Source organism: Argentina silus (assembly GCF_951799395.1).
Source record: "Argentina silus genome assembly, chromosome: Y".
Classification (NCBI taxonomy): domain Eukaryota; kingdom Metazoa; phylum Chordata; class Actinopteri; order Argentiniformes; family Argentinidae; genus Argentina; species Argentina silus.
In genome coordinates this window covers 5,864,391-5,877,169 of record NC_139654.1, presented here as the reverse complement: position 1 = coordinate 5,877,169, position 12,779 = coordinate 5,864,391, and the positions used below count along the sequence as shown (strand labels likewise).

The 12,779-nt window shown below is 46.4% G+C and overlaps 2 protein-coding genes across 2 annotated transcripts in view; one reads left to right on the top strand and one right to left on the bottom strand.

The window, feature by feature from the left end:
- Positions 1 to 12,779, top strand: part of LOC310823744 (tripartite motif-containing protein 16-like) — a gene marked incomplete at its 5' end in the record, with an annotated part of 101,651 nt that overhangs the window by 4,134 nt on the left and 84,738 nt on the right. Inside the window, one exon of the mRNA XM_083696592.1 lies at positions 1,174 to 1,233. Within this exon, the coding sequence (XP_083552718.1) occupies positions 1,174 to 1,233 (60 nt within the window). The remainder of the gene's footprint in view (positions 1 to 1,173; positions 1,234 to 12,779) is intronic.
- LOC310823900 (uncharacterized protein) overlaps positions 7,124 to 12,779 on the bottom strand; it is a 62,448-nt gene continuing 56,792 nt past the window's right edge. Inside the window, exons 9-13 of the mRNA XM_083696840.1 lie at positions 12,059 to 12,232; positions 9,866 to 10,039; positions 9,704 to 9,750; positions 7,424 to 9,436; positions 7,124 to 7,168 (exon numbers count right to left, since the gene is read on the bottom strand). Of these exons, the coding sequence (XP_083552966.1) occupies positions 8,898 to 9,436; positions 9,704 to 9,750; positions 9,866 to 10,039; positions 12,059 to 12,232 (934 nt within the window). The 3' untranslated portion in view covers positions 7,124 to 7,168; positions 7,424 to 8,897. The remainder of the gene's footprint in view (positions 7,169 to 7,423; positions 9,437 to 9,703; positions 9,751 to 9,865; positions 10,040 to 12,058; positions 12,233 to 12,779) is intronic.

Sequence of the window (12,779 nt, the reverse complement as noted above, 5' to 3'; positions counted from 1 at the left end):
CAGAACAGCTTGGTACACACCCTCCCTGCGTAATTGGTGAATTTGGTAGCAGCCTAGCTTGAGTCGCTAAGACACTGCCTTTTACCGTCGGTGATTGGTCGATTCACATGTCCATCTTCTTCGCTACACGTGTTGTCGGCATTGTCGGTATTGACAAACATTTCAGTGACAGTGACAGAGACAGAAAGCAGAGAAGATGTGTTTACAAGGATCCATTAGAAGTCCTTTTTTATATTCTGTCTAGTATTTTATTCATATTGTATACCATTTCTGTGTAGCTCAGGACTTCATAGATGAATTTCAAGCACCAAAACAATTCATCCACATGGGTAAAGGTATGTTTTCACATGGGATTTGAAACATTTCTGAAAAACGGATTCGAAATATTCAGGTTTAGGCCTACTTACCTCTTCACACAGTGCTTTTGGGGTAAACATCAAGATACAATCAAGAAAGCTGAGTTTGTACTGAAAATATTGATATGAAACACTTGGGTATTATCTTGTATGGAAGTGCCTTCAAATTGAGAAAGAAAAAATTTATGTAAAAATCAATAAAATACCCCTGGTCCCCAAAGGGTTAACCTGCAAAGTGAGGCCTTCTCTTTTCCCCCCATCAGAACAATGTGGGACCTGTCCATGTTTACAACCCTTGACTGATACATGTCTCTCTCTCTCTCCCTCCCTCTCTCCCTCCCTCCCTCCCTCTCTCTCTCCCTCCCTATCTACCTCTTCTCCCCATCCAATCTCTCTCTCTCTTTCCCTCTTTCTCTGTCTTTTTCTCTCTCTCCCTCTCTCCCTACCTCTCACCCTCCTTCACTCGCTCTCTCCCTCCCTTTCCTCCCTCCCTCCCTCCTCTTGCTCTCCCTCCGTGCCTCTCTCTCCCTTCTTACCTCTCTCTGCTACTCTACCTACCTCTCTCCCTCCCTCCTCTCCCTCCATCTCCCTCCCTCCCTCCTCTCCCTCCCTCCCTCTCTCTCCCTCCCTCCTTCCCTCCTCTCTCTATCCCTCCCTCCTCTCCCTCCCTCCTTTTCTCTCTCCCTCTTTCCCTCCCTCCCTCCTTCTCCCTATCTCCCCCTCCCTCCCTCCCTCTACCCCTACCTCCACTCTCTCCCCCTCCCTCCCTCTCCTCCCTTCCTCCCTCCCTTTCTCCCTCCCTCCCTCCCGCCTGTAGTGAATGGAGTGGATGTTTTCCTGCCACCAGAGCCCAAGACCAGAGCCCAGTTCTTCCAATGTGAGTGTGTTTCTCCTGAAGTAGCTGACAGTCACTCTCTCTCTTTATCTCTCCCTCCCTCCCTCTCTCCGTTCCTCCCTCCCTCCCTCCCTCCCTCCATTGATCCTCTCCACAAACCCTGAGACACAACTAGAGATCTCTAGGAGAGGGAGAGACTCATCAAAGACAGCCTACATATCTGACTCTCCCACCCTCTCTCTCTCTCCCTCTCTCTGCCCCTCTCTCTCTCTCCCTCTTTCTCTCCCTCTCTCTCTCTCTCCCTCCATCCCTCTCTCTTTTTATCTTCTTCTGTCCCCCTCTCTCTTCCTCCTTTCTCTCTCTCTCTCCCTCTCTCTTTCTTTCCTCTCTCTCTCTCTCTCTCTCCCTCTCTCTCTCTCCCTCCATCCCTCTCTCTCTTTCTCTTCCTCTGTCCCCTCTCTCTCTCTCTTTCTCCTCACTCTCTCTCTCTCTCCACTCTCTCTCTCTCCCTCCCTCCCTCTCTTTCTCTCCCCTCTCTCTCTCCCTCTCTCTTTCTCTCCCCTCTCTCTCTCTCCCTCTCTCTCTCTCTCTTCCTCCGTCCCACTCTCTCCCCCCTCTCCTTTCTCCCCTCTCTCTCTCTCTCTCCCTCCCTCCCTCTCTTTCTCTTCCTCCTCTCTCTCTCTCTCTTTCTCTCCCCTCTCTCTCTCCCTCTCTCTTTCTCTCCCCTCTCTCTCTCTCCCTCTCTCTCTCTCTCTTCCTCTGTCCCACTCTCTCCCCCCTCTCCTCTCTCCCCTCTCTCTCTCTCTCTCTTTCTCTTTCTCTCTCCTCTCTCTCTCTCCCCTCTCTCTCTCCCTCTCTCTTTCTCTCCCCTCTCTCTCTCTCCCTCTCTCTCTCTCTCTTCCTCCGTCCCACTCTCTCCCCCCTCTCCTCTCTCCCCTCTCTCTCTCTCCTCTCTCTCTCTCTCTCCCTCCTTCCCTCTCTCTATTCCTCCGTCCCCCTCTCTGTTCCTTCTCTCTGTCTCTCCCTCTCTTTTTCTCTCTCCTCTCTCTCAATCCCTCTCTCTCTCTCTCTGACTCTTCTCTCCTCTCTCTCCCACTCTCTCTCTCTCCCTCCCTCCCTCTCTCTTTCTGTTCCTCCTCTCTCTCTCTCTCTCCCTCTTTCTCTCTCCTCTCTCTCTCTCTCTCTCTCTCCATCCCTCTCTCTCTTTCTCTTCCTCTGTCCCCCTCTCTCCCCTCTCTCTCTCTCCCTCTCTCTCTTTCCCTCTCTCTCTTTCTCCGTCCCTCTCTCTCTTTCTCTTCCTCTGTCCCCCTCTCTCCCCTCTCTCTCTCTCACCCTCTCTTTCCATCCCTTTCTCTCTTTCTCTTCCTCTGTCCCCCTCTCTCTTCCTCCTCTTTCTCTCTCTCCTCTCTTTTTCTCTCTCTCTCTCTCTCCCCTCTCCTCTCTCTCTCTCTCTCTCCTCTCTCTCTCTCTCTCTCTCTCCCTCTCTCTTTTTCTCTTCCTCCCTCCCTTCCTCCCTCTGCTCTTCCCCCAGATGCCTGTGAGCTCACACTGGACCCAAACACAGCAAACAGAAACCTCTCTCTGTCTGAGGAGAACAGAAAGGTGACATGTGGGAGTGAGAAGCAGCCGTATCCTGATCACCCAGAGAGATTTGAGATCTATGCACAGGTGCTGTGTAGAGAGGGTCTGACTGGGAGCCGTTACTGGGAGGTAGAGTGGAGAGGGGTATGGGCTGATATAGGAGTGACATATAAAGGAATCAGCAGGAGAGGAGAGGGTAATGACTGTGTGTTGGGATACAATGACAAGTCCTGGAGTCTGAGGTGCTCTGATGACAGATACTCCACCCGTCACAATAAGAAGAGGACTGACATACCTGTCCCCTCCTCTGGCTCCCACAGAGTAGGAGTGTATCTGGACTGGCCGGCCGGCACTCTGTCCTTCTACAGCATCTCCTCTGACACACGGACCCTCCTGCACACATTCCACTCCACATTCACTGAGCCGCTCTACCCAGGGTTTTATCTTTGGGGCTATGGCTGTTCAGTGACCCTGTGTAAACTAGTCTCAGGGAGATCACACTGAACACCAAAGGCTCAAAGATAACGGATCAGAACATGATGCAGTCGGATGGTGGTGTGTTTTCACTGAGATGTTGGAGGTACAGATGTTCTCTCTCCCAGTGTGTAGGGTGTTGTGTGTTGTGTGTAGTTATATTATTTCTTACTGTACATATATATATATATATAATTATTAAAAAATGCATCTGATAGTGAAATAGACTACAGGTACAGAAAATATGTATATATTTGTTTATATATGTTTGTTTGTTTTTGATGGAAATGCAACTGATAGTGAAACAATCTAGATGAATGATTAGATGATCAAATCAGACTGATGATGAACTCTGAGAATAACACAGGAGAGAGTGTCTGGATGTATATAAGAGTTGGTTAGATTGGGTGTTTGAGTTGTGATGCTGGATCACGTTGCTGTGTGTAAGGTAGCAGGGAGTGGATGTGAAGACAGCTCTCCTTCTCTGTCGGTACAACATGGACAGTGTCTTCAGAACATCCTAATCTACACAGTGTTTAATTGATTCCTATGCAAATCAGAGACCCTATAAAAACAAAGATATTTATTCCAAAATGACATGAACTATTTTCCTTGCATTAAGATGGACTCAATTCAACTTATTGAGTAATGTGTTGATGACATTTTTGCATTTTAACTAATTTTAAGACTGTCAAAGCAAAAAGTCTGAATATTTCTGTCCATGAGGTATTTTTGTATTTCACTTTTAATAAATGTACTGAAATGTCAAAAATCGTGTTTTCGCTTTGTCATTCTGGGGTATTGTGTGTGGATTGATGGCAAATTCTTTAAATTGAATCCATTTCAAATTTACTCTATAACACAAGAAAATGTGTAAAAAGTGAAGGGGTCTGAATACCTTCAGAAGGCGCTGTACATGTTCTGAACTTCACTTTCCATGTATTCCTTCATTTTTATATAGTAATCATCTAGTACAGTAATATCTATGCATCATGTGACATTGTGAGGGGCAGCCAAGGTGCAGGCTGCTTTTCTCCTCTCTGTCTGTGGGCTGTGGGAGGCATGGCTCTCATGAGAAGACTTCACCTGTCCCCTGTAGTACCGCCCCCTGCCATGGGAGGCATGGCTCTCATGAGAAGACTTCACCTGTCCCCTGCAGTACCGCTCCCTGCCATGGGAGGCATGGCTCTCATTAGAAGACTTCACCTGTCCCCTGCAGTACCGCTCCCTGCCATGGGAGGCATGGCTCTCATGAGAAGACTTCACCTGTCCCCTGCAGTACCGCTCCCTGCCATGGGAGGCATGGCTCTCATGAGAAGACTTCACCTGTCCCCTGCAGTACCTCTGACCCCCAGACCTCTAGCCCCCAGACCCCCAGACCCCCAGACCCCTATCCCCCAGACCTCTAGCCCCCAGACCTCTAGCCCCCAGACCCCTAGCCCCCAGACCCCTAGCCCCCAGACCTCTAGCCCTCAGACGGGGGCACCACCTGGTGGTCATTTACTAGTATTACAACAACAGAGAGATTAGAATCCAGCCAGTTAGCAATAAGCACTGAACCCTAAAAACCCAGAATTTGAACCTGAAATATTCTTTATAACATAACAGATCTTTTATAATGGAACAGTGTAATAGAACATCAGTGTAATAGAACAGTGTAATAGAACATTAGTGTAATAGAACATTAGTGTAATAGAACAGTGTAATAGAACAGTGTAATAGAACAGTGTAATAGAACATCAGTGTAATATAACATTAGTGTAATAGAACATCAGTGTAATAGAACATTAGTGTAATAGAACATCAGTGTAATAGAACAGTGTAATAGAACAGTGTAATAGAACAATGTAATGGAACGTTAGTGTAATAGAACATCAGTGTAATAGAACATCAGTGTAATAGAACAGTGTAATAGAACAGTGTAATAGAACATCAGTGTAATAGAACATTAGTGTAATAGAACATCAGTGTAATAGAACATTTATGTAATAGAACATTAGTGTAATAGAACATCAGTGTAATAGAACAGTGTAATAGAACAGTGTAATAGAACATCAGTGTAATAGAACATTAGTGTAATAGAACATCAGTGTAATAGAACATTTATGTAATAGAACAGTGTAATAGAACATTAGTATAATAGAATATTAGTATAATAGAACATTTATGTAATAGAACAGTGTAATAGAACATCAGTGTAATATAATCTTAGTATAATAGAACATTAGTATAATAGAACATCAGTGGAAACCAAAGGGGACGTTTTCTTTCCAGTGTTAACACTTCACTTAGCAACGTCATGACAACCCAAATGTGCAGACAGGCCTAGGAGACGAGTTAACCTTGACCCTAACCCTGACTCTAACCCTGACCCTGACCCTGACTCTGACCCTAACCCTAACTCTGACCCTGAACCTGACTCTGACCCTAACCCTTACTCTAACCCTGACCCTGACCCTAACCCTAAACCCTGACCCTAAACCTAACCCTAGGGGATGAGTTAACTTTAACCCTAACCCTAAACCCTGACCCTAACTCTAGGGCTAGTAGAACCATGTAGTTAGGCTCTTCAAACCCACCTCCTCGTTGCTAGGCAACCCCCCCCTTTTCCCTCCACCGTTCGTATTTTACGACATTTTTTAGAAAAAAATGTTTTATGAAACTCCTTCAAACCACACACTCTCCCCACCCCCTCGTTGCTAGGTAACCCACCATATCCCGTCCCTTTCCGACATTTTCTTTTCCTTTACGACATTCCCTCAAACACACCAACCTCCCTTATTTTACGACATTTACTATTATTATTATTATTATTATTATTATTATTATATCTTTACGACATTTACTTCTTCTTTACGAGAGAAGGGGAGACAGACACCATGGAAACCACCACCACCACCGACACCGGCGGCTCCTCTGGTACTCGTAGCGGGTCCTCTGGGACCGTCTCCCCCGGTGGTACCGTCTCCTCTACCGGCTCTGAGGCTAATGATAACGGGGCTAACTAACGAAGCTAACGAATTTACCTACCGAGTGCAGTGTTGACGGGGTGCTAAAGGCTAATGCTAACGGGGCTAACGAATTTACCTACAGAGTGCAGTGTTGACGGGGTGCTAAAGGCTAATGCTAACTGGCTCTAACGAACTGACCGTGTGTGTGGGGGTGTGGAAACGCGTCGTGTCATCATTACTCGACATTCCTTCAAACCCACCCCCTCGTTGCTAGGCAACCCCGCCCCTTTCCCTCCACCGTTCGTATTTGTTTTGAAAAAATATTTTTACGACAGTCCTTCAAACCACACACACACTCTCCCCACCCCCTCGTTGCTAGGTAACCCACCATATCCCGTCCCTTTCCGACATTTTCTTTTCCTTTACGACATTCCCTCAAACCCACCAACTGTTCCTCGTTGCTAGACAACCCCACCCCTCCCTCATTTTACGATATCTTTTTATTATTATTATTATTATTATTATTATTATATCTTTACGACATTTACTTCTTCTTTGCGAGAGAAGGGGAGACAGACACCATGGAAACCACCGACACCGGCGGCTCCTCTGGTACCCGTAGCGGGTCCTCTGGGACCGTCTCCCCCGGTGGTACCGTCTCCTCTACCGGCTCCTCCGGCGGCTCTGGGACCGGCTCCTCCGGCGGCTCTGGGACCGTGTCCTCCGGCGGCTCTGGGACCGTCTCCGGCGGCTCCTCCGGCGGCTCTGGGACCGGCTCCTCCGGCGGCTCTGGGACCGGCTCCTCCGGCGGCTCTGGGACCGGCTCCTCCGGCGGCTCTGGGACCGGCTCCTCTGGCGGCTCTGGGACCGGCTCCTCCGGCTCCTCCTCTGGTACCGGTACCCGGACCTCGTTTCTGACCCGGGCCACGACGCTCAACCTCCACACCGGGAACCTCGTCAACCGGAGCCGGCTGAAGAAGAAGTGTCCGTCGTCCCCGAGTGAGGAGGTAAGAAGGGCGGGGGGGGGGGTCGGGAGGCTAGAGGCTAATGCTAACGGGGCTAACGAAGCTAACGAATTTACCTACCGAGTGCAGTGTTGACAGGGTGCTAAAGGCGAATGCTAACTGGCTCTAACGAACTGACCGTGTGTGTGTGTGTATTATGAATGTGATTAAATAAATGCTAAATATGTCGTTTTATTGTCATTTTCTGTCTGTCTGTCTGACCTGTTGTTGCCCTCCAGCTCCAGGATTGTATCCGCGCCATGCTGTCTCTGACCTGTCTGTCTCTCCATCTGACCTGTCTGTCTGTTGTTGCCGTAGCTCCAGGACTGTATCCGCGCCACGCTGAGTGACTGGTCCTCCGAGACGCCGTCGGCCGGGGAGAAGGTGAGACTCATCCCTCTCTTCTCTCTCTCCTTTCCTGTCTCTCTCTTCCTTCCCTCCTTTCTTGTCTTCCTTACCTCCCTCCCTTCCCTCCTTTCTTGTTTCCTGTCTTCTTTCCTTACTGTCGGCGGAGGAGAAGGTGAGACTCATCCCTCTCTTCCCTCCCTCCTTTCCTTCGTCTCTCTCTGGATGCTCCACACGCACAGACACGCACACCCACATACAGGCACACTCACGCGCCCAGAGGCGTCAATGTTTAGTGAGTCAAGTGGCAACGTGTGTGTGTGTGTGTGGGTGCTCCTGAGAGAGGGAGACACACACACTCACACAGACACACCCGTGTTTAGTGAGTCAAGTGACAACTTCATATTTATATTTATTCTGCTATCTACCTCATGTTACTGAGATAGATAGATAGAAACTTTATTTATCCCAGGGGGAAATTCAGGTTCCAAGTAGCGTACAGACATAGGGGTATCACACATAACATACACATACAACATTAGCAGTATTTTATACAGGCGAGGTGCAGTTGTAAATGTCTTTGCAGTTAGGTGAGGTGCTAAAAGGTAAGGTGCAATTATAGCATTAAATACTAAAAACTAAATACGGGCTACATAAATATGGACTATTTTTAAAGTGCATTTAGTCCCGGCTGGTGGAGGGAGGTAGGGGCTCTGTATGAGACCTAGCATAGCTAGTAAACATTGTAGATAATGAGGTGAAACAGTGACATGATACATGATGGTGATGTGATACAGAGGGTGGAGGTTATGCAGAGAAGTCCATCTCTTTGCCCTTGATTGACATGTTGTAGAGTTGTATGGCTCTGGGGACAAATGATTTAGTAAGTCTGTCAGTTTTGCTTGTCAGTGCTCGTAGCCTCCAGCTGATCAAGCTCTTCTGCTGGATGATGGTGTGGTACAGTGGGTGACCTTTATTGTCCATGATGGTGAGCAGTTTGCTCAGAGTTCTTTTTTCCATTACTGAAGTCATGCTCTCCTGTTAATACACATATATACTGCTAGACTGCATTACCCATACAGCTCATATGCTGCTACACTGTTCATACTGGAACTATTTATTCTGCTATAATGCTATAATGCTACTGCTAATTCATATACTGCACTACTTACTGCTCATATATTGCACTACCTGTAAATACTGTTCATTGCACTTTCTGCTATTTTGCACTTCTGGTTAGACGCTAACTGCATTTCGTTGTCTCTGTACCTGTACTCTGCACAATGACAATAAAGTTGAATCTAATCTAATCTAATCATCTTTGAGCCTTTGGTGTTCAGTGTGATCTCCCTTAGACTAGTTTACACAGGGTCACTGAACAGCCATAGCCCCAAAGATGAAACCCTGGGTAGAGGGGCTCAGTGAATGTGGAGTGGAATGTGTGCAGGAGGGTCCGTGTGTCAGAGGAGACGCTGTAGAAGGACAGAATGCCGGCCGGCCAGTCCAGATACACTCCTACTCTGTGGGAGCCAGAGGAGGGGACAGGTATGACAGTCTTCTTTTTATTGTGCCAGGCGTAGTATCTGTCATCAAAGCAGATCAGACTCCAGGACTTGTCATTGTTTCCCAACCAACAGTCAACACCATATCCTCTCCTGCTGATTCCTTTATATGTCATTCCTATATCAGCCTCTCTCCCACTCCACTCTACCTCCCAGTAACAGCGCCCAGTCAGACCCTCTCTACACAGCACCTGGTTCCAGCGCTCAAATCTCTCTGGGTGATCAGGATACGGCTGCTCCTCTCTCCCCCGTGTCACCTTTCTGTTCTCCTCAGACAGAGAGAGGAGTGTGTGTGCTGTGTTTGGGTCCAGTGTGAGCTCACAGGCATCTGATTGAGAGGGCAAAAATAATCATCAAATCAATACAATTGAATAACTTACAATATTCACAATGTGATCTTGTTATGGCAACATTCTTTTTTTCACAAAATATTACTTATTAATTGAAAATGTTTTACAAGGGATACAATTAATTCACATTTACTAATATTTTAGATTTACATATGAATACAATACTGGTGCTCTGTTTGAACTCTGCTGTACCCTGGTTCTTGAGTAATATCACAGTCCTAGTCTCTACAGCGGTGGTGACTTACATTTGATCAGCCCAGGTTTGAGCCTGCACTCTCCACCATGGTCCACACTATATCAACCACAGAAGAACCCACAGTGGTTGGATGACACACTCACAATCATGTGGAAAATAGATACAGTGCATTCATCTCATTGATACTTCCAGCCACATATTCAGCCTTTACCTGAGTGTCTGTAGTTTACAGAGTGGATCTTTCTGTACAGCAGAGAGCAGCGCCAGTCCTGAGTCTCCTGGGTGATTGTAGCTGAGGTCCAGCTCTCTCAGGTTGGAGGGCTTAGACCTCAGAGCTGAAGCCAGAGAAACACAGCCTTCCTCTGGGACTCCACAGCCTGACAACCTGGGGAAATAGTGTCACTCCATCTGATATCAAGAATCTGATTATTCCTCTCTAATGTACATGTGCAGCTTTAAATCCTCTTCATTTGGCAGTTGAAAGACCACATGTGAATGAGGAATACAAATAAATACATGCAGCCAAACGATCACAGAGCGTGCAGACAGAGCAGCCCCCCCTCCCACCTCAGACACACTCACACACACACACACACACACACCACACACACACACACCACACACACACACACACACACACACATGCACACACTATAGTAATTGATTGGAAGATAATGTACATTGTCTGTCTCAATTATTGACCCTTTCAGTGCAAGTATCATTGATTCCATAGAATGATAATGTAACAGACACTTAAGAATGATGTGTCTGACAACAAGAATAGTCTCAGACCTCACCTCAGTGTCTGTAGTTGACAGTGTGGACTCCCCAGTCCAGCACAGAGCAGCTTCACCCCCCCCCCCCCGTCACCTAGATCATTATGACTGAGGTCTAGCTCTCTCAGGTGGCAGGAGTCTGAGCTGAGAGCTGAGGCGAACGCTTCACAGCATCTCTCTGTGAGGTCACATCCATTCAGCCTGAATGAGGAGAACAAATACATGCAGCCAAACAATCACTGTGGTGCGTTATGATAAGAATTCATGATTCAAGCGAATCGCAGGCAGGTTTGTAGTCATTGTTTTTCTAAGTGTGGTAGATTTGCTAGTTATTGGATTAGTGAATTATTGTGGAGCCCCATCAGATGATCTAAGGCCAGATTGTTCAGGAATTGAGGAGAGTAACAGTATTCAGAGAGTGCCCCCCCCCCCCCCGCACACACACACACACATACACTCTTTGAAATTCTGCCTTTAATGATAAATAGAGCTGAATATGATGTCATTATAAGCTGTACAATAAATGATTGTTGCATTGTGTGCCTTATTCCCATGCTCCCTCCTTGATAGTGTGAGGGGAGACAGATTTCTCATCTGTCATTTATGATATTGTTATAATCAATATAGCAAAACAACAATCTATTTTAATCAGTATGACCATGTCATGATGATTATATTTTTTCAGTCATACACTGTTCATTGATTCCTTCATGATCAGTATTGGACTCGTTTATGATTCTATGTAGTAACGGTACGAATCAAGACAGCCAGTCAGATATACAGCGGTTAAATCTGTCCCCTGGGTTATATCTGTTGGTGGGGATGTGCTGAGTCAGCTGCAAGGCCATCCTGACCTAAAGGTCGGCCTCTTGTTATTGAACTGTGCATGTGTTGCTGTCCCTCTGAAATGGTTTCTCAAAAACATATTATCTAAGAAAGGTAAGACAGTATCCTTCATCGATTTTTTTTAAATTATGAAGACCGCTCATCATGGTAAAATAAATTCACGCACGGGATGATGGTCTGGGAGCTGACAAATGAAAAACGTGGAATACAAATAAAGTGGTAGAACTAGTGTTGTCACAGTGAACAGTTTAGGAAATGATTGGAAGATCATGTAAATGTTCTGTCTCCATCATTGATATTTGCAGTGCAAGTATCATTGACAATGTAATACACTTAGGACTGATGTGTCTGACAACAAATAAATACATGAAGCCAAACGATCACTGTGGCACAAGAATTTATGAGTGAGAGTTATAGTTCCTCTCAACAGGGGAGCAATTAACCATGGATACATTTGTAGTCACTAGATTTCTACGTCTGGTATCATGTATTTGATAGCTATTGGGTTAGTGCAGTATTATGCAGTCTCATAAGCTGATCTAAGGCCAGGTGGATCAGGATTTGAGGAGGACAAACATATTCAGATATTGAAGACAGAGCAGCGCCCCTCCCACCACACACACACATACACACACATTATATAGTAATTGATTGGAAGATAATATCCTTTGTCTGTCTCAATTATTGAGCCTTTCTGTGCAAGTATTATTGATTCCATAGAATGATAATGTAACACACTTAGGAATGATGTGTCTGACAACAAGAATAGTCTGAGACCTCACCTCAGTGTCTGTAGTTGACAGTGTGGACTCCCCAGTCCAGCAGAGAGCAGCTTCACCCCCCCGTCACCTAGATCATTATAACTGAGGTCCAGCTCTCTCAGGTGGCAGGAGTCTGAGCTGAGAGCTGAGGCCAACGCTTCACAGCATCTCTCTGTGAGGTGACATCCATTCAGCCTGAATGAGAAATATAAATAAATGCATGCAGCCAAATGATCACTGAGGTGCATTATGATAAGAATTCATGAGTGAGAGTTATAGTTGCTCTCAACAGGGGAGCAAGCAACCATGGATACATTTGTAGTCACTGGATTTCTACGTCTGGTATAATGTATTTGCTAGCTATTGGGTTAGTGCAGTATTGTGTGAGCTGATCTAAGGCCAGGCTGGTCAGGAATTGAGGATGGAAACATATTCACTGGGTGCAGACAGAGCAGCCCGCCCTGCCACCGCACGCACACACGCACACACACACACACGCACGCACGCACACACGCACGCACGCACGCACGCACGCACACACACACACACACACACACACACACACACACACACACACACACACACACACACACAACCATGATATATGAATTGATTGGAAGATAATGGACATTGTCTGTCTCAATCATTGAGCCTTGCAGAGCAACAAGAGTATCATTGATAATGTAACAGACACTTAGTAATGACGTGTCTGACAACAAGAATAGTCTGAGATCTCACCTCA